Source organism: Poecilia reticulata, linkage group LG15 (assembly GCF_000633615.1).
Source record: "Poecilia reticulata strain Guanapo linkage group LG15, Guppy_female_1.0+MT, whole genome shotgun sequence".
Classification (NCBI taxonomy): domain Eukaryota; kingdom Metazoa; phylum Chordata; class Actinopteri; order Cyprinodontiformes; family Poeciliidae; genus Poecilia; species Poecilia reticulata.
In genome coordinates, this window is record NC_024345.1 from 9,923,135 (window position 1) to 9,948,555 (window position 25,421).

Consider the following 25,421-nt stretch of genomic DNA (forward strand, 5'->3'; position numbering starts at 1 on the left):
CAGACAGTTTAAGCTTTACGCACAGAGAACATCGTGGAGCTCATTATTAATCAKACTAAGAACAATATCAGTCAGAGAATCACCTCTGATCTCTGATCGGACCAGAGGCTTTGGAGCTCCTAGCGCAGCTGATCCACTTCTGCGGAGTTTTTCTCCCGCAGTTTTTGTTGGATCATTGTCTTCATCTCAACCAAAAAGTATGGCATTCCAACATTACAGTTTATCTACTCAGGTCAATATCATTTTCAAATCGCAAGAAGAACATTTGAGGAGCTGTTAAAAGTTCCCTTCAATGCGGGCTCTTCTGCATAATTAATCTGGGCAATTATGAATTTGTCATGAACCCTCTGCCTGCAAAGCCAGCTCACTTAGAGGAATGACATGATTGGTTGGTTTCACTGTCATTCATATCAGCTATCTAACAGAGCAAAACATCCCTGAGGATTGTACCAGACAGCAAACCAATCACTGAGCCGAGAAAGCCTACTTGTCTGCCTAGCAACAGAGCGAAGTGAAGTATGACAGGATGAAAACTGGTTGATTTCAAATAAATCTGGAAATTTCAACATTTACTGAGTGACTGGCTTATTTCTTTAGAACAAAGGTCTTCAATGTGGGGGTCTCGAAGGTCCTGGAAAGGGTCGTCAGATCTCTGGTTAATTAGACATGTTCTATTTTAATTCAAAAGATGTAATTTAAGACACATTAACATGATTTGAACATGAAATAATTTGGTCATGAGGCATAAAATAATGTATTCCAATCAGAAATGCAAAATAATGTTAATTATGTTAAAAGATCTGCATGTTATGCAAAATAACAATTTGGTCGTAGCAGTGTCATTATTAGGCTATTACTTTTGTATTCGAATATTTGGTTTAAAATAAAAATGTGGAATAAAGGAGAGCATTCTGTGTACTGAATGCACAACAATAATAGCAATTTATCAGCCTCATTGTTAAAAATTATAAAATGAACTGAAAAAAGTGTTCGAAATGTCTCAGCGAGCTTGAAAATGCTGAAATAAAACGAACACCCCCCACAAAACCGCACCGAAACGATAATGAAACACAAATTTCTGATACATGAAATTCCTTCTGTATAAACATATAAGAAGAAAAAAATAAGCCGAAAACAATAACATTTAAGAAACAAAGGGTGGCGAAACAGATTGTGTTATTTTCTAAGGAGGTTCTAAGTTTCTGGATTTAATTTAACTCCACATAAAGCCTCCTCTCCTCTTTTCAGAATCACTCTGTGTGAATGTAGGTTACAGGGTTTAGCTGGCAGCCGGAAGCTGGGATCAGCTGATGGAGGAAGAGCTGAAAAAAAAGGTGAGCCATCTTCCCCCGGCAGACGGATACGGACTCGGAGCTTTCGCGAAAGACCTACTAGAAAAATAAGAAGGATGTCGGTGTCATTCGAAGGCGACAGACGGGTTTTAAAAGGCCAGGACAACCAGAGGAAACCGTGCAGGAATTAGGAAGGAGCAGTTCTGACAGAGGAATATAGCAGCTGTTAACGTTCGACACAAAAGCCTCTAACAGCATTAACAAAGGACGGAAAACCAAAAGGGATTAATATCGAAATATGGAGCAGATGTAAGCTGTTTAAATACAGGAGTACGGCTACACGAAGACGCTTCCGGTCGCTGCAGTTCACAGAGTGCAGCAGAAGCCTAGCCTGTAAACAAACAGCTAGCTTTAGTTAGCCGACTGCTTGTTAGCACTCAGCTGCTAATGTACAGAGCTAATTACGGTAGCAGGACTGAAGTACAGAAAACCGAGATAAACGGAAACAAACTGCTGCCAACTAAATTTAGTCTCTCTGTTGCTGTCTCGAGCGGGTGGTGTTAGTTTATGGTATCCATGTATGCATTTATTATAGTGACATTAGCGTTTAAGCTAACGCATACAGTTATTTTCTGTAGCTTCTCTACAGTAATAAGAACTGAGCGTTAAACGCGACACAGCATTGGGCTGATTTAGCCTAAACGCATCGTATATTTAAGTAATTAGTCAGGACACTTGTGATTGACACGAACCGGGATGTTTTCTGTTAGCACGGTGCAGCTGATTGGATGAAAGGAGATGGGGATGAAGGAAAACAACTTTCTGATTCCCTGAGAATGAAATTATAGATCTGTCCCTGCTGAAGGTTGAAAAGCTTCCTTAAGAGTAAGACTTCACTACTGCAGAGTGTGAACTGACATCGCTGGTGTCATGAAATTGTCCTTTTAAGGCAGCATTTTTTATTAGTCAGCCAGACCTGGAGTGCAGTTAAATGCAGCCTTGGTCTTTAGGTAGAAGGTAGAACTTTAATTGACATACAGACACATTGTCAGTGTATTTTTTTTATTTTTTATTTTTTGTTATTGTAAATACATTTTAGTTTGATAGCTCGAGCACAACTTGGTTAGTGTTTCTGTCATGTAGCTATGCTTGGGGCCAAGTGGTAACCTGTCAGGCTGTGTTCTGGATGCTCTCTCCCTGACCTTGACCCCCCTAGTTCAGAAACTTCCTGGAGTTTGCGCCTCTGCCCTCTGGACTTCCTGCAACGCGAAGCCACAGCCGTCTAGATTCTAAAATCATCCAGAAAAGTTGATGTGATGGAACTGATGTTTGCTGAGTGGGAGGATGGGGAGAGGTTCTCCTTTGAAGACTCAGACAGGTTCGAGGAAGACTCCCTGTGCTCCTTCATCTCCGAGGCCGAGAGCCTCTGCCAGAACTGGAGAGGATGGAGGAAGCAGTCCGCCGGGCCCAACTCCCCGACCGTCAAGATTAAAGGTTGGACAAACTGTATTGATCTTAGAATGTTAGGATTCATGATATATCTGCAATGTTAGTTAGGGGTGGGCGATATGGACTGAAAGTTTTATCACAATATTTTATGGTACTATTGTATTAAAGACAAAAATGTTGATGAGAAGTATTCATTACTTCTTTTTTTAGGTAATGATATGACTGTGATTATCCCTCTTGGAAAGTAGTCCCAATCGTAATGTGCTTCACCTGAAGAAATATGTATCACTGAACTGAACACTCTAACTGCATTCAATCATAGTTTCAAATGCATTGATATTTATTGATTCTCATTGAACAAGTAATTCTGAAAATAATAAAACTTACAATCCCCACAATACGGACAGTTTTAAACATCACGTTATTAGTCCCAGAAGTGAAATTGTGCATGTGAACAATCCATGCTTATGTCCATCTTATAGCTACTTGTGTGTGTGTGTGTGTGTGTGTGCGTGTGTGTGTGTGTTTCTGGAGGCAGCGGGGTCAGCCATGTGATATTCACGGCCGTATGACATTTGTTTGGGGCGTTCAGTCGAAGCAGGTGCTGAAAGTTTAATAAAATATAATATTTCAATATTATATTTGACCATAACGTCAGTATTAAAATTTGACATTGCTATGGACCCAGTTTTTCATATCCCTTGAAAAGAAAATGTTTTTAATCCATTTTGGAAAAAGGTTGTAACATTATATATAATGTGAAAAAAGTGGAAGTGCTTTGAATACTTTCCAGATATGCTATGTAGGGCTGGGCGTTATATTGCTGATGTAAGGCCATCACAATATCGGTGTGTATCATATTAATATTTATGCCTGTTACGATAACAGATTTTGCTGGACGATATATTGTTCCAGAAGTTATTGCGATAAATGTTAATGTTGTTTTGAGACCATTTTTAAGTAATATGATGGTAGTGACAAAATAATAATGCAAGAACACTCTAAAAAATCAATAAACTTTAAATTTTAATGAACATTTAACACTGGAACTGGAAGACAATTTCAATACCCCCAAATAAATAAACAAAACAACAAATAAAATGAATTTTGAAGTCTTCGCAATCAAAATTGTCCTAGAAAAAAAACAACAACTAGTAGATACCAAAACACCAAACTGAAGACTTTTATCTTCCAGTTTTTGGTAGAAAGAGAGAAAAACGATAAATCATGCCAATGGAAATAATTAATAAGTGTTTTAGTTTATCATGCGATTAATTGATTTATTGATTATTGTGATAGGCCTATTAATATTGCTAAGGCCATGCTTAGAATGTAGTAACTTATCATCAACTCACATGCCCATGTAATATTCAGTGTGCTGAATCTTTAGAAGCTCACACCTGCCACAGAGGCAGGAACCAAGATGCTGAAGTCTACAGAGTGTTGGAATCAGAAATGAGGAGACGAATGAAATGAATACATGTAATGTAACTGATATAATCAGAATATTTACCAGTAATATTTTCTCCTCTTTTAACCTCTGTTTATGTCTGTGTGCTTGCTAATGCCACCTAAATCTTACATTTTGTTTTAATCCTGGCAAAAAATATACTTTTAGTCTTTATAGTTATGTAGTTGTTGATTTTGATTTTAGGAATGCCTCTATAGATGTTTTCATGCTAAATGATTATTAATATGCTTTTAGTTAGAGGCTAACATCTAATATAGTAGCAGTTCTTAACGATGGTTGTTGAAGTAGAGCGCCCTGTTGTGTCCTCTGATAAAGTTTGAATACTACACACTCTGTGTGTGTTTGGCGATGATAAAACCTTCTGTGGCAAAATTTGTCCTGCTTAGCAAAAACTGTTCGGATGAAAACTTGCCTTTTTTGCTTTCTTGTTGAATTTAGTTGTAAAGGTTTCTGTACAGGAGGGTCTTTGATGTGATTCATTTATACTCTGAAGTTGGACTTGTTGAACTCTGAGTTGCGAATGCCGTCTGAAGTAGGAATTCAGGCTTGGAAAGTAGAAGGATCTAATATAGCTGACAGGTTCAGAAATGAACGGTTTGTTACTCATAAAACCACATGGTGCTGTACAGCCTCTGTTAGTGAATATTTTAGTGCTTCAGCTTTCAGAAATATGTTGTTTTTGGTCTATATTATTATTATTAGTAGTAGTAGTTGGCCAGGTCACTGAGAACAGCAGGTAGCAAAACAAACTGGAAACATTTAAAGAGGGTGTCAGATGTCCAGGGTTCTACTATAGAGACCAATTAAATAAAGATGCTCATAACTATGTCCACTGCCACGCATTCCAATCTGGTCTCAAAGCAGTAAAAACAGAGCTTGTAATGAGACTACAAGTAAAATTCTTCTCAGGCTGACTGCGCTAAGTTGTTCTGCCCTGAACAAGCAGCAGCTGCCTTTATAGCACTTTATCAAATTGATACTTCAGCCCAGCAGAACCCTGCTGCTGTTTTCTGTGTTAGGATCATCAACAATGGATCTGTCTTTATGACTTGGTCAACGTCATAAACATAACAGTGTTTTAGAAGAAACTTTAGTCTAGAACTGCTCTGACTTTTTATTTTTTATCACATCAGTTTTACAGATTTAATTCTTGCCCAAACTTGTGGTCTTTAAGGTTTTTTGCTACAGTAGGGTGGAAAAATGTAGGGGTCCACTGGTTGCAGGTTTTCGGCTGATAGGCGATTACGATCTTTAAAAAGCCTGACCCGCCGATTCTGCTTTAGGTCGATACTGATTTTTTTTTTTGGTCTGAAATGTTGCTAAATATAACAAGAAAGTTGCTGAGTCGATAACATTAGGATGACTGTTGTTTTTGTATTTGTGCCACCAATGCATTCCACCCACAGCATTTACCTACATCTCCCAGAATACAGTTCAGCTCTCTAGTTTGTGCTGATGTTTAACCTGCGCTGCTGTCCAGCATGTTCTAAACAGAACTATTGACTCAGTCATTGTGTTGAACTGATGACTCAGGTCTTGGATGTTGAAACCAAGACCTGAGTCTTGGTTTCAACACTGAATGAAAATAATTCGACCATTTTTTCCCCCCCTCACTTTTTGAAGTTTCAGGTCGTTTACCAAAATTATTTACTAAATGCTCCAATAATGAGAGGAAGAATATGTCAGATATTTATTAGTGTCTTCAAAATCTTACATTTACAGAATTATTACTACCCCTCTTTATGATGCCACACTGGTGTTCCCAGTGTTTTTTTTTAAATTTTATTTTCCAGTCCAATGGACGGGAAGAAACACAGAACGTCTGTAGGTATGGGTAGTTTCTTCAGTAGCAATGACACTTCCATAGGCACAAAGTTGCTAAGGTGTTACCCACCACCAGTGTCTTTTACCCATTAGAATAGAGAATGTTTACATAGGTTTTACTGTGTCCTCTACATTGACCCTGCCGAGTTCCCCTCCACACGTTTTTTGTTATTAAATGAGTCGGTTTCATCAGAATGTAAGGTTTCCTCCACAAAACTTCCTAAGCCCAGTGGTTGGGTGCTAGGGCAGTCATTCATCCAGCGGTCTGTCATGTTTTTGAGTTAAATGTTGAAAGTTTGAAAATATCACTTGATAATCATGTGAAGATTAATACCTGAACTATAAAACTAAAATCTTAAAAAAATGCAAACATTTTACAAAGGCTTAATTAAATAAGCAGTGCTTAGCCTGGTGGGGCACAAGTAAAGCCTGGTGGCCCGCCAGACTTATAATACACTGCAGGAAACTCTTGAGTATGAAATATAAAAGTCTGTAATTTGCAAGTCAAAGTTATCAAAACCCCAGTCTATATGGGTGGGTCAGATTAAATTATAAATAAAAAAATTTTATTAGGGTTGCACCGATTTATCAACCAGCCAATTTCCTTAATTTTGTTAGATTGGCGATCAGCCGATACTTACATGTGAAATAAATCTTATCTACCCCAGCAAATGTCAAAAAAATCAACCACTATCCTGCTCTCCTGTCAGAGAGGTTTGACTGACAGACCGAGCCACCAGGTCATGTCTGCATGTTTGCAGTTAACAATAATCACCCCACTGTTGCCAACTCAGTGACTTTCTTGCTATATTTAGCAACATTTCAGACAAAAAAATTGTATCAGCCAAAATTGGAATCAGAATTTGACTAACAAATAGCTGTCCATATATTATGGAATTAATGAAGAAGCTGAATGTGAACGGGTCCAGACAGGGATTTATTCCACTGAAGTTCCAGCGTCCTTCAACTGGATGAGAAGTTGCTGATTCCATTGTGTATTGACTGTTTCTACTTTTGTTCTGTGGTATTCCTCAGACGGCCAGGTGACTCCCCTGGTGGAGTTATCGGCGAAGCAGGTAGCTTTCCACATCCCGTTCGAGGTGGTGGAGAAGGTGTACCCCCCCGTCCCGGAACAGCTCCAGCTCCGCATCGCCTTCTGGAGCTTCCCAGAGAACGAGGAGGACATCAGGTGAGAGACAATTGTTAACCAACTAATCAGATTAGCTCAATAAATTCCAATCTGATGACTGATATTATTTTAAGGGCATTTTGGCTTACAGAGACTTCATAATCCATTTTATTTATGGTTTTGGTTGTGTGTGTGGTTTTTGTTTATTTTCTTTTTATTGTTTTTGGTTGGTGTGTTTTATTTTGGATGTTTACGAATGTGACTAGATAGGCCTATCGCATTAAGCAATAAGTCAGTTAATCACATGATAAATTAAAATGACCTCAGTGATTTCCATTTACATGATTTTTGTTTTTATGGATGACAAAAGTCTTCAGTCTGATACGTTGGTCTTGACTAGCTTTTTTTATTTTTTTTATGAAATTTTGTTTACATAGATTTTATAATTTATTTTCTTTGTTGTTTCTGTTGTTTTGTTTATTTATTTTGGATATTTAAAATGTCCTCCAGCTCCAGTGTTAAATGTTCATTAGAATTTAAAGTTTATCTTGGAGGATGTGTTCTTGCATTATTATGCCTTAACCATTACACTACTTGAAAATGATCTCAAAACTACAAGATTATCATATACTGCAATAACTTCTGGGAAAATTTGTCGTCCAGCAATATTTGTTATCATAATATCACAATAATAAATTAGGCTAACTCTGACAATTAGAAGAGTTTACCAACTCCCCGTGAGGGATTTACTGACTCCTGTGATGAAGTGGAAGCAAGTTTTCCATCAGATTTTAGAAGAAGGAATGAGAAGTGACCGAGTTTGCTTTAACGTGGTTGCAGGTTGTATTCCTGCCTGGCTAACGGCAGTCCAGATGAGTTCCAGCGGGGAGAGCAGCTGTACAGGATCAGAGCCGTCAAAGACCCCCTTCAGATCGGTACGTCCAGCCGCTCGATTCAGGCCTGTTCTCAACCGAGTTTAGCTATAAACAGACTACAGACTTTTGCTCTTTGTGTTAAAGTCAACCTCGGCATTGTAACTTCATTCATAGTAGAAGATTTTGAGTTGTTTTATCTGGAGAGTAGAATGCTCATTTATATTTGCTGCACAAATGAAGCAGAAGTGTGTCTCTTACTGTCTCCAGGCTTCCATCTCAGCGCTACCGTAGTGTCCAGTCAGTCTGGTCAGTCTAAAGCAGCCTACAACGTGGCCGTCATGTTTGACCGCTGCCGCATCACTTCCTGCAGCTGTACCTGTGGCGCCGGGGCAAAATGGTGTGCCCACGTAGTCGCTCTCTGCCTTTTCAGAATACACAATGTGAGTTTGTTTTCTCTACAGGAATCCTTTCAGTTCTGAACTCTAATGAACTAAATTAAGAAAAAATGTCTCAATATATATTAAACTATCTTAAAATGGATCAGTGCAGAGGATTAATAAAGTCAAAGATGTAAGAGAGGAAGAGAGCTGATGAGTAAAATAGAAATTCCCTGCGATTCAGATCAGAGTAATGGTGTGTTCACACCAAACGTGTCATGTGCGTCAAAAATGCATCTGAAGCTCCAAGTTTGACGCACTTTGAATGCAGAAGCTTGACAATTTTCTCTACACCCACCTTTTCGCGCGTCAGATATACATTCAAAGTCTAGGAGGAGGCACATCAAGGAGACAACAAGGACACATTAAGGGCGCGTCAGACGCGTCAAAATCACTCCAGCCATTGCCGTCCTTCTTGTCGGACGTACTTGATGTGTCAAACCCTCAAAACGCTTCACATAGCGCTACACTAGACTCGCAAAACACCCTGCGATGGGCCGTCGACACGACTCCACATAGACTTTGAATGTAAACCAAACTCGTTTCACGCGTCTGGTGAACGCACCATAAAACATCTTGAGAAGATTCTGAATTATATACTCAGTCAGATCCAAGTGGAATGTTAGCGGGTATAATGGTCAAAGTTCCTCTCTACGTCTTGCAAAGACAATAATCATATTTCCTTAAAAAAACAACAACAACAAAACTTATGGATCAGCTGTTAAAAGGAAACTAATCTTTTCTTCCAGGAACAGGACAGTCTGTGGTAATTCTAATCTTGATGGCTCACTTTAGTCTGTTAATACGCAGTGTTTACTTGCCATTTGTCTGCTCACACCTTTGCAGGCTTCAGCTGTCTGTCTGAGGGCTCCAGTGTCTGAGTCTTTATCCAGGCTGCAGAGGGACCAGCTTCAAAAGTTTGCCCAGTACCTCATTAGTGAGCTGCCTCAACAGGTAGGATCCACACTCAGAACAAACAGACTACACACCGTTTGTACGATGTCTATCATGTCCTGTACATGCAGCTAGCAGCTCTGGCAGAGGCACAGAGGAAATAATCAATTCTATAGAGAATTACAATTTCCAGTACTGGTAATCAATTCAAAATGGATTTTAGTCTGCTTATTTTTTTTTTTTGCATATTTCTATTTTGATTAATTCTTTGATCATTTTTTATTTAAAAGAACACCAGGCAGCTAAGGTAACCAAATACTGGTAATTTAAGTTACAGAATTTTATGTACAAACCTAGTTCTATTTAAGTGTGTGTTATTAGGTGTGATGAGTCAGACATGGTAACATGTCACTGGTTACTAGTGATGTGGTATCCAGTGGGCGTGCCTGCTGCGCCCTCTGAGGGGTCAGGAGCCAGTTTGCTAAGAAACTGTTGTTTAGACCGAGACAAAGTATGAACTGAAGCCAAACATGTCTGATGTTCGCAGATCACACACCAGAACTCTGTTGCAGACTCTCCTTGCATAACAACTTGGAGGGAAAACGGCAGGGACTGCTACAGAGTTGATTCAGGAAAAAAAATACATTTTGATTTTATTATATGAATTACTTTAATGGGCTGCATAATTACTGATAAATGTACTTTGGGTCCAAAACAATCAACTGCAGAATGAAGAAATTAGATATTAGCTAGTTTCTAAGGATACACAAGGCTCTAAAGCTCCCTCCTAATCCAGTAAATGTCAATATTTTGAGCTCTCTTCCTTGTATTTCTCCAGATCCTACCTACAGCCCAGCGTCTGCTGGACGAGTTGCTGTCTTCTCAGTCTACAGCCATCAACACTGTGTGTGGAGCTCCAGGTGTGGCCCGCAGTATGCCAGGCAGTTTATTTCCTTTTGGAGGCCTTTATTAAAGCGTAATCTTACCGTGTTATTTTTGCATTTTCAGATCCGACGGCAGGGCCTTCAGCATCTGATCAGAGCACCTGGTATCTGGATGAGTCGACCCTCAGCGATAACATTAAAAAGACTTTGCACAAGTTCTGTGGACCCTCTCCTGTCGTATTCAGGTACTCTCCTTCTTCATGCTTCTTATTATTCTGAGAAAAAGCCTCTTTCACTGAAACAAGAAGCTATCAGCTGACATACCTGAAGCTGTCTGCCTCAGATCTTTCCCCAGGAAATTCTCTCAAACAGTTGATGGCTAATTCTGGCTAATTGTTATATTTTTATCTGCCACAGAGTCAACTTATATTCAGAGAGTAGATTTACTAATAGCTTTGTGTGTGTATCACCAGTGATGTGAACTCCATGTACCTGTCCTCCACTGAGCCTCCGGCAGCTGCTGAGTGGGCGTGCCTGCTGCGCCCTCTGAGAGGCCGGGAGCCAGAGGGCATCTGGAACCTTCTGTCCATCGTCAGGGAAATGTTTAAGAGGCGAGACAGCAATGCCGCACCACTGCTGGAGATCCTCACTGAACAGTGCCTTACCTATGAGCAGGTGAGTTTTACTGTCACTAGACCCATTTACCATTAGATTCTGGGACTGTTTTCACACCTGATAGTCTGGTAGACTCGGTTCGATTGGAGATCAAAGTCGCAGCATTTGTTACATTTTCAGCTCTTGCGGTTCTCTTTCACACTGCACTGTCAAGCAATCTAAACTATTTAAAAAAACTATTCACCCCCCTTGCTTGTGGGGCAGCTGCACCAAGAACCACTGAAGGAAATGACACAAAAACCTCTGAAGAAGACACCGAGTGCAACTTCAGTCGCTGTAAAATGTAAACAAAAATGGAGGAGTGCCAGATTTTAGTAGGATTTCTCTTTTGTCTTCGGTAAAAGATGATGAACCAGTTCTCTGTCTAGTGCTAGGCGAGCATGTTTGATTTGGTCGTATTTACCCAGAATGTCCTGCTCTGTAGATCGCTTCCTGCTTTTGGAGCAGTGTCTGACCCGCTTGCATCCACATATGCATTCAATCCGCACCAGAGTTCACTTAAATAAAACCGAAAACAAGGTTTTCAGGTGGACCAGAGTTCACTTTTTTGGTCTGCATTGGAGTTCTACTGCACATTCAAACCACTGTGTTGAGAGCTGTTGCTTTGTGCCCAGACTTTGGCTCACACCCACCCCTGTTTGTGTTTCAGATCATCAGCTGGTGGTACAGCGTCAGAACCTCGGCATCTCACAGCAGCGCCAGTGGCCACACGGGGCGCAGCAATGGCCAATCAGAGGTGGCGGCTCACGCCTGCGCCAGCATGTGTGATGAGATGGTCGTCCTGTGGAGGCTGGCGGTGCTTGACCCCACCATGAGCCCCACCAGGTCAGAGCACAGACACAAGTCATGCATGATTTTAACTATTCTTACAGATTTGAATATACATTTGAGCTAGGGGAGATTATTAAAAAATGTAATCTGATTAATCACAATTAATCAATATGCCTAATTTTGTAAGTTTAAATATAAAAATCAACACAGTTGTGGTTCTTGCAGGAATGGTGCTCTGGACAGGCCTCTCCTGCTGCACACCAACCAATTAAAATGCAAGCAATTATCTGATTTTGATCATTTCTTAGTACTCAACAGCAACTAAGGAAATCATACTTCAGTATGCATGCATACAAGCACTACCCAACTTTTTCAGGAGACAACTGACATAAAATATATTAATTTTTTCTAGTTCTTGGTTACCCCACCCTTTTCTGATGCTACCCTGGGCAACTGCCCATATAGCCCATATCAAAAACTATGCAGTTTAAAAAAAAAAAGCTTTATTATCTTAAACATGATGAGTCTCAGTTTTACCAGGTTTTATATTCAGGAAGATTTAAAGGAATTCATTTTGTATTAAAGGTTAGTTTAGAAATGTCCCTCTCCACTCATTTCTTATGAAACTTGTACAGTGAGGCTACATTCGCTTGGTGTCATCCAGCCGATCGACTGGTGTATTTCATGCATGTGACATTTCAAGCCCATACAAATAAACCATAATGCTGCTGTGAACTAGGAAACCCTGCGCTGGAGAGAAGCTTTTAGGTCAAAATAGGCAGTTCGATTAATCTGTGTTATAATATTAATGCATTAACATATACAGCCCTAATGTAAACCAACACTGAATTGCCTAATCAATGAAAAGTGTTGAGATTTCAGCCTCCACATGGTCTGTTGCAGGCGGTTGGAGCTGGCTAGCCAGCTGAAGCAGTGGCATCTGAAAGTTATAGAGATCGTGAAACGAGGACAACATCGAAAGTCGCTGGATAAACTCTTCCAGGGCTTCAAGCCCGCTGTGGAATCCTGCTACTTCAACTGGGAGGCGGCCTATCCACTGGAAGGCATCACCTACTGCAGCGCAGACAAGAAGAACAGCCCGTTCTGCTGGCCCAGGGCCATGCAGTTCCAGAGGGGAGTGAAGGCTGCCGCCGGAGCAGCCGGAGAGCCCTCTGAAGCAGGAGCGGTTAGCAAAGCAGAGGGCGGAGTGGTGCTGGACTACAAAGGAAGGGGGAATGGCCATTTCTCCCAGCAGGAGGTGGCTGTGAGACCAAAGGAGACTATTCTGAGCAAACGGAAAGGTTTGTCACTGAGTGGAGGAGGAGGGATGCTGGTCCGGCTGGGGGGGAGTGTCTCTCTGTCTTTGGAGGATGGTGGGGGTAAGTGCATGTATAAAGGAGCTGCTTCCTCCTCCGGAGGCAAACTGAAGCTGACCCAGGGAGGAGGTAAGGTTCCGTCGGCTGGAGGATCTGGGGGCAGCGGAGGGTTGGGAAGCAGTAAGCATGCCAGCGCCAAGCGCAGAACCAGCAGTGAGGACAGCTCTCTGGAACCTGACCTGGCTGACCTCAGTCTGGATGACAGCTGTAACCTGGCTCTGGGAGCTGAGGCCTGCAACACCTTCGAGTTCCTCCCCGCCCCGGCGGAGGTACTGCCCTCTCCCAGCCCGCTGCTCCGAGACTCACCCAAATATAGCAGAGGCGGCGGCGGAAGCAAGAGTTTCGACATGAAGCATGCGGGTCACGTCCCCGCGGCACTGACTACTGCAGAGTCTGCTCCAGCCTGCTTTACTGCCAAAGAACACCTGGACGTGGCTGTGGAGGCGGCGGAGGGGTTCACTGAGCCTGGCGGCAGAAGCGAAGACATGCCATCCAGCTGCACTGGGACAGCCAGGCCTGGCAGCCCTCCAGCTTCTGCCAAGGCGCCATGGGGCAACAGGGAGGCAGAACCTGCAGCTGTAGGAACAGCAGGTGCAGCAGCAGTAGCAGCAGCTAACCAGGGGGCGGAGGCCGCAGGTGGAGCTTCTGAAGGAGAAGCTCTGGCTGAGGATGACTACCAGGCGTACTATCTGAGCGCTGCATCAGAGGAGGGAGCCGACAAGCAGCTGGCCGACAGCCACCAGGAGGAAGAGCCAGACATCTTTGCAGGAATTAAACCTCTGGAGCAGGCAGGACGCATGGAGGTAAGGAAGCAAAACAACAGCAGCTTAGAAGTTTAGTTTTTAAAACCACCTGGAGTTACTTCCTGTGCAGTTATTCTATATTAGTAGTTCCAAGTGACTGTGATGTTCAGACATCTTGTGAGCTTTGGTATCTTTTCACCATGTTGTGTGTGTGTGTGTGTTTGTGTAGGTGCTGTTTGCGTGTGCTGAAGCCCTGTATGCTCATGGCTACAGTAACGAGGCATGTCAGCTAGCTGTGGAGCTGGCCAGAGACCTGCTGGCCAACCCTCCTGACCTGAAGGTGGAGCAACCCCAGACCAAGGTATCTGGTAAAATGTCTCACCACACTGGAGTACATGATTCCACTCTGACACCCTCTGACATGTTCACGGACCGCAGGGCAAGAAGAGCAAGGTGTCGACCAGCCGACAGACTCAGGTGGCCACCAACACTCTGTCTAAAGCCGCCTTCCTCCTGACCGTCCTCAGTGAGAGGCTGGAGCTCCACAACCTGGCTTTCAGCACCGGAATGTTCTCATTGGAGCTGCAGAGGCCGCCTGCCTCTACTAAAGCTCTGGAGGTCTGTGGCTCAGTCACACACATGCACAATCTGTTTGTCTTAAAACGACCTGAGACGTAACCCTGAGAAAACCTAGTCGAACTGCATAAGTTGCTGTTATATTTGGATGTTATATAAGGACAAGACAACAGTCATGAACACATGTAAACATCTAAATCCTTTCAAATCATGTGACTGAGCAAATCATGTGACTGAGCAGGTGAAGTTGGCGTACCAGGAGTCTGAGGTGGTGGCGCTGTTGAAGAAGATTCCCCTGGGCCTGGTGGAGATGTCGGCCATCAGAGAGCGAGCCGAGCAGCTCAGGGACGGAAACCTGTGTGATTACAGACCGGTGCTGCCTTTGATGTTGGCCAGTTTCATATTTGACGTTCTCTGTACTCCAGGTTGGCATCCAAATTATTATTTCTGGCCTTCAGATGTTCATAAAGCAGAAGAGGTTTTTTTGTTTGTTTTGTTTTTTGTTTCTTTTTACTTTTGATAAGAACTGCTTTTTCTGACCACTTTGTCATGTCTGCTTTTGATTTGTCATCAAAATCAAGAATGATGATGTTCATTATGTTCGGCTGGCTACTTCTTGACAGATATGTTGAGTTTCTTCCTGCATTCCACAATGGAATGAAATGAAAACGATAACATTTTCTGAAGTTGAATTACAGATCTTGAACTATTTCTCAAAGATTACTGGGCAAATTGTTTTACCCAGTAAGCTCAGAAGCAATGACTGCACAAGGTAGTTTTTATTTATTCTAACATTTGAACAAGTCTTATCTCCATGATGTCTCTTTAGTTGTGTCCCCAACTGGTTCCCGTCCACCCAGTCGCAACCGAAACAATGAGATGCCCGGGGACGAGGAGCTGGGCTTTGAAGCTGCTGTAGCTGCTCTTGGTAATTTGTTCCCTGACTCCTTTTGTGTTACGGGCCGATTGTCTTGTCTTCACAGATTTTAACACACAGTCTTCCTTTGCCGTTGCCCTGAAACTTTTTAACTCGTGCCAATTGCTGTTTCCATGACTTTGCATGTGCAGGTATGAAGACAACAGTCAGTGAGGCAGAGCATCCTTTGCTCTGCGAAGGAACTCGGCGGGTGAAGGGTGACCTGGCTTTAGCCCTCATGATCACCTACAAGGATGACCAAAGCAAACTCAAGAAGGTAAAGAGTGGCTCACGCTTTATCAAACGTGAGCCAACAGTATGATATCGATTGTCTATCATACCGATTGATATAATAAACAACCTTTGACCTGTAGGGTTCAGCTTTAGGTCTTATCACAGCCTGGTGAGGTGTTATTGTCCTGCATTGTATGCAGTCAACAAACTGATGAAAACTGGGGAAAGTAGAGTCCAAACTGGAATGACTAAAAGTCCTTGAGATGTTCAGCTTTCTAAAGTGATTGTAGTGTGAATCACTGCATGTCAGCATATTTCCTGTCTAATCTCCAGACTAGACATTATCATGCTCAACAAACAGAAGAAGACAGTTGTAATGCACAGAGCTTGGTCATAATTTTTGACGTTGCTATTGGAAACAAACGATAGTACACTTGTATTAGTTTGTCCCCACTTACCCTACTAGACACAAACCCAACATACACACACTGTATGCAGTGCATAATGTCTAGTGTGGCTATTTGTTTCCTTTGGTGGTTCTTTGAAACTGAACTGAACACGTCCAGTTTGTCACACAAAGCACATCATATGAACTTTTTCAATGTAAAGTATAGATTTTATTTATGTATAGAGTGATGAGTTCTCTCTCCTTGATCAGATCCTGGATAAGCTGCTGGACAGGGAGAGCCAGACCCACAAGCCTCAGACTCTGAGCTCATTCTACTCCAGCAAGCCAGCAGGGGGCAGTCAGCGCAGCCCGTCCAAACACACTGCTGGGAGCCACAGCGGGATCGGAGGAGCCACTGGAGGGGTCACCAAACACGCCTTGTCATCATCCTCATCCAACACCTTGGCTGCATCTTCCTCAAGCTCTTCCTCTGCTGTGGCTCTGGCTGGGGAGGAAGTGACCTCACAAGTCGAACTCAGCCTCCTGCAGAACAGCACGGCTGGGGAGAACGCTGCTGACACCAAGGAGCATGGTAAGAACCCAACACATTCAGAATCAAAATATGTTGAAAGTCGGAAGAAACGGCAGACCTGGTCTGAGGTTCCCACATTTGTGAAATTTTGTGTAAAAGTTTTAGACTACTGTGGAAAACGGCAGAAGAATGCCTTCGGAAATTGTGAATGTGCAGAGTACCTAAACGTACTAAGAGCATTCCTCCCTTTCCTCTGTAATTGATCAGAACTAAATGTGTTTTCCAATGAACACTGACTTGGATTTGTGTCCTTGCAGTTTCAGATGGAGCACAGTTATCAAGTGAGCAGCAGAACGAAACGGCGTCCTTCAAACCGGAGGCCACAGTTCCCAGTCGACTGGCTCTAGGGGGGCGCTGCGGCTACAGCCAGCGCTGCTGGGGCTCGCCTGTCCGCCAGAAGAAGAAACACACTGGTATGCACTCTGACCTGACTTTACCTGTCCTCCTGTGGGTGCCACACTTAATCCTTTTTTACACACTGTAATTTCAAAAGCTCACCCTTAGGTTTTAGCCTTGATATTTTTTTTCTGTTTTGGGGAGTCTTACCCTCTTGGTGAAAACACTCCGCTGATTTGAGGTGAAACAAACCCAGTGTGCAAACCTTAAAGAGAATGTGTGTGAACAGGCATGGCGAGCATAGACAGCAGCGCTCCCGAGACGACCTCAGACAGCTCCCCGACACTCAGCCGGAGGCCCCTCCGGGGTGGGTGGGCAGCGGCGTCCTGGGCACGTGGACAGGACAGCGACAGCATCAGCAGCTCTTCATCAGACTCGCTGGGCTCCTCCTCCTCCAGTGGTTCACGCAGGGCTGGGGGCGGGGCTAGGGCCAAGAGCACTGACACCAGCAGGTACGCATGCTGACTACCCCAACCCTCTACAGTCGGGGTGTCAAGCTCCAGTCCTTCAGGGCCGCTGAAGGACCAGCCCCAGAGTTTGCTTTGCAGAGCCATAAAGATCCATGCTTTTACTTTTTAATGTAATCTCAAATAACCTGGTGTTTCATTGTGCACAAGAATAATTTTGCATCGGATCTGGAAAGCTGGGGATTATTCTTTATTATTCTTTCTGGTAAATCTAGTTATCTTCAGACAACACTGATGATTTTATCTGACAGAAGCTGCGTTTCCATTATTTGCACAATATTCTGCTAACGTTAAAAAAAAACACAATTTCACAGTTGCTGTGTTTCCATGAAATAAGAAATATTCCAATGTGATTTTAATTTAAAGTTTGTTCAAGCCATAATTTACTAAAAAACATGTGGCGCCTTCAGCCTCCTACCACTTCCTGTCGTCTTCCTCGTCTTTTCCGCCAATAGTAACACCTGGTTGTTGATCATGTGACTTGTGTGACACACAAAAAAAAAAGGTTTCCATTGCAGTTTTGCCAAATACACTAACTCTGATACGGCTGAAAAATCAACTCATCCAAGAATTAAAAGCTTCCTATCGATAAACACAAGTTTTTTGAAATTAGTGCGTTTCCACTAGGCAAATTTATTTTCGGGATTCCACTTTGTGCAATTTTAAGGTCAATGAAAATGTAGCTGGTGAACAGTTGAAGCTCAGAACACGAGAACAAATGTGCTAATGGATATTTCTACGATGGAATATGAAAATTCTCAGACTGGAACATCTGCTCCATTGATCAAAGCTGTTTTTATTCCACCTCACTGTGAAGTGTGAAGGTCTATTCAGAAATTTCATGTTTGGATTTCATGTTGACCAGTTTCAACGTTTCCATGTGTTCAGATATAAGGGGCGCCGCCTGGAGTGTCATGCCCCCCATGTGCCCAACCAGCCCTCTGAGGCAGCAGCTCATTTTTACTTTGAACTGGCCAAGACGGTGCTGATCAAAGCCGGAGGGAACTCCTCCACCTCCATCTTCACCCAGCCCTCAGCCAGTGGCGGTCACCAGGGGCCACACAGGAACCTCCATCTCTGTGCCTTCGAGATTGGACTGTACGCTCTTGGCCTCCACAATTTTGTTTCACCCAACTGGCTGTCCAGGACCTACTCATCTCATGTCTCCTGGATAACTGGTGTGCTTAAAGGACACACATTTTAATGGTCATTCGTTACATTTGGTCAGGTGTTGTAACCGTGGTTTCCTTTCTGCCTTTTCTTTAGGCCAAGCGATGGAGATTGGCAGTGCAGCCCTGAATATACTGGTGGAGTGCTGGGATGGCCACCTGACTCCACCAGAGGTGGCATCCCTGGCAGACCGGGCATCACGGGCCAGAGACCCCAACATGGTCCGGGCGGCCGCAGAGCTGGCGCTCAGCTGCCTGCCTCACGCTCATGCTCTCAACCCCAATGAGATCCAGAGAGCTTTGGTTCAGTGCAAAGAACAGGTAGAGCAAGTCAACTTTTCCTGCACACCTTGATACTAGCACATGTGATAGTATGTATATATAGGACTATGTATAGTCGTGTTAACATTTTGAGTTTTTTTACCATGGCTGTAACTAACATAAGGTAATAGCGACTCACTGCTGACTCCAGCTTGAGCCAAGTTTCTGATTCCAGTTATTAAAAAAATGTTGTGTTATTAGTGTTATTAGTAAAAACTGTGTTCATATTTCAGTATCTGATTTAATGTGCTGTCTAATGTTGGATGTAACTGATAGATTAGCCTGTAATGTTTTGTTGTGTGAAGATTTGACTCTTTGCAGAGATGGAGCAGAAAGACTTAAATAGTCATGCTTCCAAGGAATTCCACAAAATATTGTGACTTTGACAGTTTATACTCACTGTTAATAATGTAGATATGAACAACTCGACTCAACACATGTTGTTTCCGCTTACCAGAAGGAAACATTACCTGATCTCTGGATAAGCTGAATCAAACGCTAGAGAACTTTAAAGATGCTAAGAATCAGATCAAACTAAATGCTGACCATATAGGAGAACGACATGACCTACTCCCGTCTCTACGTCTCTGTTCCTTCCTGCTTCCAGGATAACGTGATGCTGGAGAAGGCCTGCATGGCCGTAGAGGAGGCAGCGAAGGGTGGCGGTGTGTACCCTGAGGTCCTGTTCGAGGTGGCCCATCAGTGGTACTGGCTATACGAGCAGTCAGTGGGTGGCGGTGCCGGCCAGCAGCGGGAGCCCCCAGGCCGCTGTGGGGCTAACGGGAGCTCTGGCCGGAGGCCCCCAGATGCCTCCTGCGGTGTGCTGGACGGCGTAGCCAACATGGACTCTTCGGGGGTGGGAGCGGTCACAGCTTCGGTCACTGCGGCGGCCATCGTCCCCGTCATTTCCGTGGGCTCCACCATTTACCAGTCCCATCCTATTCCTGGCCAGGCCATGTCCCACCCCCACAGTCAGGGGCTGCACCCCTACACCACCATCCAGGCACACCTCCCCTCCGTCTGCACCCCGCAGTACCTGGGACACCCTCTGCAGCATGTACCCCGACCTGCCGTCTTCCCTGTGTCTGGGGCTTCATATCCACAGGTCAGAGGTCATCTCAATGCACACCACAAGGGACTGTAAATACAACACATATGCAACAGTTCTTTTGGTTGAAAACATTTACAGTGGACCCTTCGTGTTTGCACGGGTTGGGGACTACAGACGTCCGCTAACAGCTAAAATCTCCTCTAAGAACATTTGGCTACCTGTTTTAATAGTTCAAATATACCAAATAACCCTAACACTACTACCTTTGGTATATTTCTTAGCTCTAACACAGTTTTTGTTATTTCTGCTCTTGGAGCTACAGCCAATCAGCATCAAGAAAGATCCACTTGCAGGTCTTTGAGGGTATTTGTCTACACACATCAGCAGATTGAAACTTTCGCCCACCTGTCTTGGCGAAGTAGCTCAAGCTCAGTCTGATTTGCTGGAGAGCATCTGTTCACAGAAATTTTTAAATCTTGCTACAGATTTTGAATTGTATTTAGTTCTGGGTTTCTACTGGACCATCCTGACATTAAGATGCTCTGGTCTGAAATCTGGTTGTTGGAATTCTGCTTGTTATGCAACTTCAGCTTTTGATCCCACAGGATTTTATTTCTTTTGAGATTTTTGTTAAACTTGTATTAAACCCTGTTTCTTTTATCTTTCACTAAATAATTATGCACTATTTTTATCCCAGTAAACATGGCAGCAGGATTGTAATCAAGTGTGAAAGGAGCCATAAAGCATCATTATTGTTCTAATATTAGCAGTTTTCATTGTAGCTGCTCTGCTATGTTCTAATCAGGGGATGCATCCAGCTTTCATCGGGGCCCAGTACCCCTTCTCAATGGCTCCTGGCCCCCAGCCCTCTCTGTCCGCTGCGGCCGTCACCTTCCCAGCCGTCCCGGTGCCGTCCATGACTCAGATCGCCGTCCACCCCTACCACACTGAGACGGGCCTGCCCCTGAGCACCACCGTGGCAGGTCAAGACGGCACCGTGTTCCCACTTCGCCTGTACCCATGTTATCATAATTTTAACGCCTCACTGTTGTGTTTCTGCAGTGGGCAGCGTCCACTCTGGCCCCACAATTCAGGCCATACAGGGGGCAACTCTGCCCACTGTCTCCCCCCAGCCTGCTCCGCTGGTGAGCGCCCCCTTCACAGCAGAAGATGAGCAGCACAGCCAGCCAATCAGCCAGCAGGGCCTGCACTACCTGCACTCAGCCTACAGAGTTGGTGAGCGACTTCGCCTAGTCAGGTCTGACTCTCACATTAAAGACGTGTTGTGTTGAGGATGGCTGCTGTTCTGTGTCAAGGCATGCTGGCGCTGGAGATGCTGGGCAGGAGGGCTCATAATGACCATCCCAACAATTTCTCCAGAAGTCCACCTTACACTGAAGATGTAAAGTGGCTGCTGGGACTAGCTGCACGGCTAGGTGAGAGCATAATAATAATAATAATTCACTTTATTTATAATGCTCTTTATATCAAATACTTCCTCCGCCTTCGCCAGTGTTGCCCCCAAACATGGTAGCAAGAGGACAGTAGCAAATGGTTCAAAGACAACAAGTTAAACAAATGTTCCAGATCAGGGATGTCCAAAATGGGATGCGGACGCCCTTGGAATAATTTTATTAATAATTTATCAGTTTAAAAACATTTTCTAAACCAGCAAAATAGAAAACCTTCGACCAAAAGAGTTAGAAACCTGCACAACATCTCTTATTAAATTCCGTAACAGAAAAACCCTGTAAATTCTATACTCTTAACAGGTAAAAAATAGTGCACAAAAATCCATGTAGGACAGCGAAGTCCTAGCGCAAAAATTCGCATGACAGGTGGACGGAGCCTGGTGCTGCAAGGTTGGAGACCATGTCCTGTTAGGCGATGGGGCCTGGATAATACCCGTGTTAAACGGACGGCGGAGTCCGGTGATGACAGGCGCTTAAATTCCGTAACAAAAGTATGTTTTTATCTTTTTTAATCTTTATTTATTTTCAAAATCTCTTTCTCTTTCTTACTGTTTATTCAATGTCACATGCTGTTTTTATTTTTTCTTTAATTATGTAAAGCACCTTGAAATGCCTTGCTGCTGAAATGTGCTATACAAATAAAATTTGATTATTTGATTAATATTTGAAAATATCAGTTTCAATTTTTTTTTTCAATTTTGCTTCATGAAAATATTGCATGATTAAATCTCAAATGATCAATTTATGATAAAATTATTTGGCATTTTTAATATGGCTCCTGAGTGCTATTATTTTGGGGATTTTGGCCCCACAGAAAGTTTGGACACCCCTGTTCTAGACTGATTGGTTTTTGAAAATTCTTGTCTAAAAGGCCCATGATTCCATTTATAAAAGAGTGTGAAAATGTTTTGTGCACTTTATAGTCCTTAAAATGAGCAGATATATAAAAAAGGGTGGCTTTCGTCATACTTTTGAAAGCAATCTGTTTTTAAATATAAAACTGAATGACGGAGGTTATGCGCAGCACTAATGGTGATTGTCATGAACTGACTTGTTGTTTTCTCTACCAGGAGTCAACTATGTGTACCAGTTCTGTGTTGGAGCAGCCAAAGGAGTCCTCAGTCCATTCGTCCTGCAGGAGATCATCATGGAGGCTCTGCAGAGGCTGAATCCTGCCCACATCCACGCTCACCTGCGCACCCCTGCTTTCCACCAGCTGGTGCAGCGCTGCCAGCAGGCATACCTACAGGTGCAACACACCGTCCACCACCTGTCATCATCACATCGACACTAATGTCGTTTGTGGATCTGGATCGTTTTCCTTTTAATGAATATTCACTGAACTTTTAACTTCGTGACGAAGGAAAAGACATGTATAATACATTTGAGACTGTTTTATGGGCTCCTCATCTACAGTGAGGCTTGAGTTATGGAGATTCATTGGTTGTTTCTAGCTAGCGCTTAGAGAAGGCAGAGAAGCACAATTTTTCACAGATTATCTGTCTCATATCATATTGTCATGACGTAGTGACCGTTTCAACAAATATGTAAGAAATATTTCTTCTGAACGTTACATACTGCAGGTTTAAGGACCCCAAGGCACAATTAGCTGTTGCCTGACTCAATATTGTCCATTCAGCAATCCCCTCTAGTGGGGATTCAGAACAACAAACTGGCAAGAAAGAGGGGAGTGTTTTTTTTTTCTCAACCAACATCCCCATCAGAATATTGAGCAATGATGTTGTAAGGACATATTTTTCCTAATATTGTTCAGCCATACAGGAAGTTGAGATTAAATAGAAACATTGATGTTCACAACATGTTCTAATATTTGGTTTAAATGAAAAACCGAGATGTTTTAATCCAGCAGCGATTCCGTCCAACAAGCCTTCTCACACCCGTCTCTCTCCTCAGTACATCCACCATCGACTCATCCACCTGACACCTGCCGACTATGACGACTTCGTCAACATCATCCGCAGCGCCCGGGGGGCGTTTTGCCTCACTCCGGTGGGGATGATGCAGTTCAACGACGTGCTGCAGAATCTGAAGAGAGGCAAACAGACCAAGGAGCTGTGGCAGCGCATCTCACTGGAGATGGCCACGTTCTCCCCGTAAACAGCAGCACACAGCCTCCAGCTTTACTACTGCCACCCCACTGAGCCAGGCACATCCCCCCACAGGGCCCCGCTCTGTCAGGGTCTCCTTCTTTCTCTCCTGTGTGGCCTCAAGCTAAGAAAGTCTGCAGCTGGCTCCGTGTCCCTCATCCATGGATTCCCAGTTTGTGTTTGTCCACTTGGGTATCATCAGTGGAGAAGCCTGGTCGCCGTTTTGAAACACTCAATTGACCGCCATACACATTTGTTTAACCACGAGCCGTGTACCCCTCTTCTTTTGATGTTTAATTTCTAGTGTTTTTAGGATTTTTTTTTTTGCTCAGTTGAGGTTGGATTGAAACGTTTGGTGAGGTTCTTCGTCATGCTGTGACATTCCAGTCCAGAGGGCGGGGTGATGATTGGTCTGTCTCTGTCCATCTCAACCTCTAGCAGCGTGGGACAAGAAGAACAGAAGCAAACTGTTTATTCTGCAGATGTTTTAGGATTTTGTATAAACTTTTTGATATTTTCTACTGACTTAGTCATGCATACAAACAGGACTTGGCTCAAATAAGGCTCAAACGCTGCTGTTGGTTGTCATGACGATCCATATTTACATTTCTACTCTAGACCAAAACGGGACTCCAGCTGGTGCTGTCCAAGAGACGGACAATCTGTACTGGGACTCACCGATCGTGCTGGGTGTCGCTGTAAATTGTCAAGAACATCCGTAGGTTTGTTGAAGAGTGGCAGCTTTATTCGTTTTTATTTCAATACTTCTGAGGAAATTGCCTAGAGCTTCGCCTAGCTGAACCAACAGGACAGCGGCGACCCTGCAGAGTCGGTCGCAGTGGGCCACGCTGCCCTGAGTACTCCTCATCTTCCTGCCTCTGCTCACCGTTTCCCATTTCTGAGTCACCGGGCTTCTTCAGAGCTCAGTGATAAGCTTCCAAGGTAATTCCTGCTTCCAGACCAGGTGTTCAAAAAGGGATCCATCTAAAAGATGCTGGCCAGTCGAACTCCAGGACCAGGAGGAGGGAATGCTGGAGAATGGCGTTCCTGGTGGGTGGAAACATTTTATCAGATCCCCTTCTAGGACTCACGGTGGCTCCGTCCCACTGTTTAGACTTTTGCTTTCAAAGATGCAACTTTAAAACTGAACACTTTGCACTTATGGGTCCCATGTAGATCTGTTTGATTAAGACTTCATTTAGGCGTTTGCCCCCAGCGAACACTGAGGTGTGAACATGGACTTCCATGGACACCATCCCTTAGACGGTCGAGGCAGCTTATCCACAGGCCAGGTGTGCAGGAGGCTGGGAGGGAGACTCCGATCCAGCTGTGCTGCAGCTCTGGAAACGACCCGCCTCCATGACTCATGTAAAGACCTGATTGCCAGCACTTCACCACACCCGACTTCAGAGACAGGTGTTTTTAACTGGAGCTACTTCTTCAGCTGGGTTGGCTCCACGGTGCTGTTATCCTTTAGGATACATTGATCCTCTCTGTCCATACAGCTGTTGTCTTTCTGAACCAGTTCTGAGCCTCACAGGTGAAGGCGAGTGTAGAAAATGTTCTGTGATATTTTTGTATTCCTCAGAACTGTAGCTTAATCCATGGGTTCTATATAAACATATTGTAAAAGATTCTAATTTAGAGTAAAAAGAAAAAGTAAAAAAAAAAGGTTGAAGATTAAGAAAGCAATACTAAAAGTTTAGAGTTTACCTAATAAAGATCCTTGAAAACACTAAACTTGTTGACTGACTTATGGGTTTTAATATTGGCTTAATATTTTTACTGCTGTCAAAACACTGTTGGTAATCATCATTCATAAAGCAGACCAAATCTTATCTTGGTCACCTTTAGCTGCCTGAACAGTCCTGTTGAATTTAGTTTATTTTGCACAATTAAAAAACAGATAAA

The 25,421-nt window shown here is 43.4% G+C and overlaps 1 protein-coding gene across 1 annotated transcript; it reads left to right on the forward strand.

Moving 5' to 3' along the window:
• Nucleotides 1–1,266: 1,266 nt before the first annotated feature.
• Nucleotides 1,267–25,250, forward strand: zswim8 (zinc finger, SWIM-type containing 8). The gene is made up of 26 exons (XM_008429159.2): nucleotides 1,267–2,786; nucleotides 7,072–7,225; nucleotides 8,006–8,100; nucleotides 8,308–8,480; nucleotides 9,324–9,431; nucleotides 10,210–10,291; nucleotides 10,380–10,500; nucleotides 10,729–10,930; nucleotides 11,580–11,755; nucleotides 12,605–13,880; nucleotides 14,050–14,181; nucleotides 14,259–14,438; nucleotides 14,638–14,821; nucleotides 15,226–15,324; nucleotides 15,465–15,589; nucleotides 16,205–16,526; nucleotides 16,784–16,939; nucleotides 17,152–17,374; nucleotides 18,278–18,567; nucleotides 18,656–18,879; nucleotides 19,487–19,984; nucleotides 20,736–20,913; nucleotides 20,993–21,166; nucleotides 21,247–21,366; nucleotides 22,473–22,651; nucleotides 23,317–25,250. Exons 1-26 carry the CDS (start codon nucleotides 2,609–2,611, stop codon nucleotides 23,518–23,520), a joined length of 5,853 nt encoding a protein of 1,950 aa, XP_008427381.1. The 5' UTR covers nucleotides 1,267–2,608; the 3' UTR covers nucleotides 23,521–25,250.
• Nucleotides 25,251–25,421: the final 171 nt, after the last annotated feature.

What these genes read in the sequence shown, in the direction of transcription:
- zswim8 (XM_008429159.2), top strand. Translation starts at nt 2,609, where the DNA reads ATGGAACTGATGTTTGCTGAGTGGGAGGATGGGGAGAGGTTCTCCTTT. An exon ending in AGTGCCTTACCTATGAGCAG is followed by an intron (nt 10,931 to 11,579) that starts GTGAGTTTTACT and finishes TTTGTGTTTCAG; the next exon opens with ATCATCAGCTGGTGGTACAG. An exon ending in TGACGTTCTCTGTACTCCAG is followed by an intron (nt 14,822 to 15,225) that starts GTTGGCATCCAA and finishes ATGTCTCTTTAG; the next exon opens with TTGTGTCCCCAACTGGTTCC.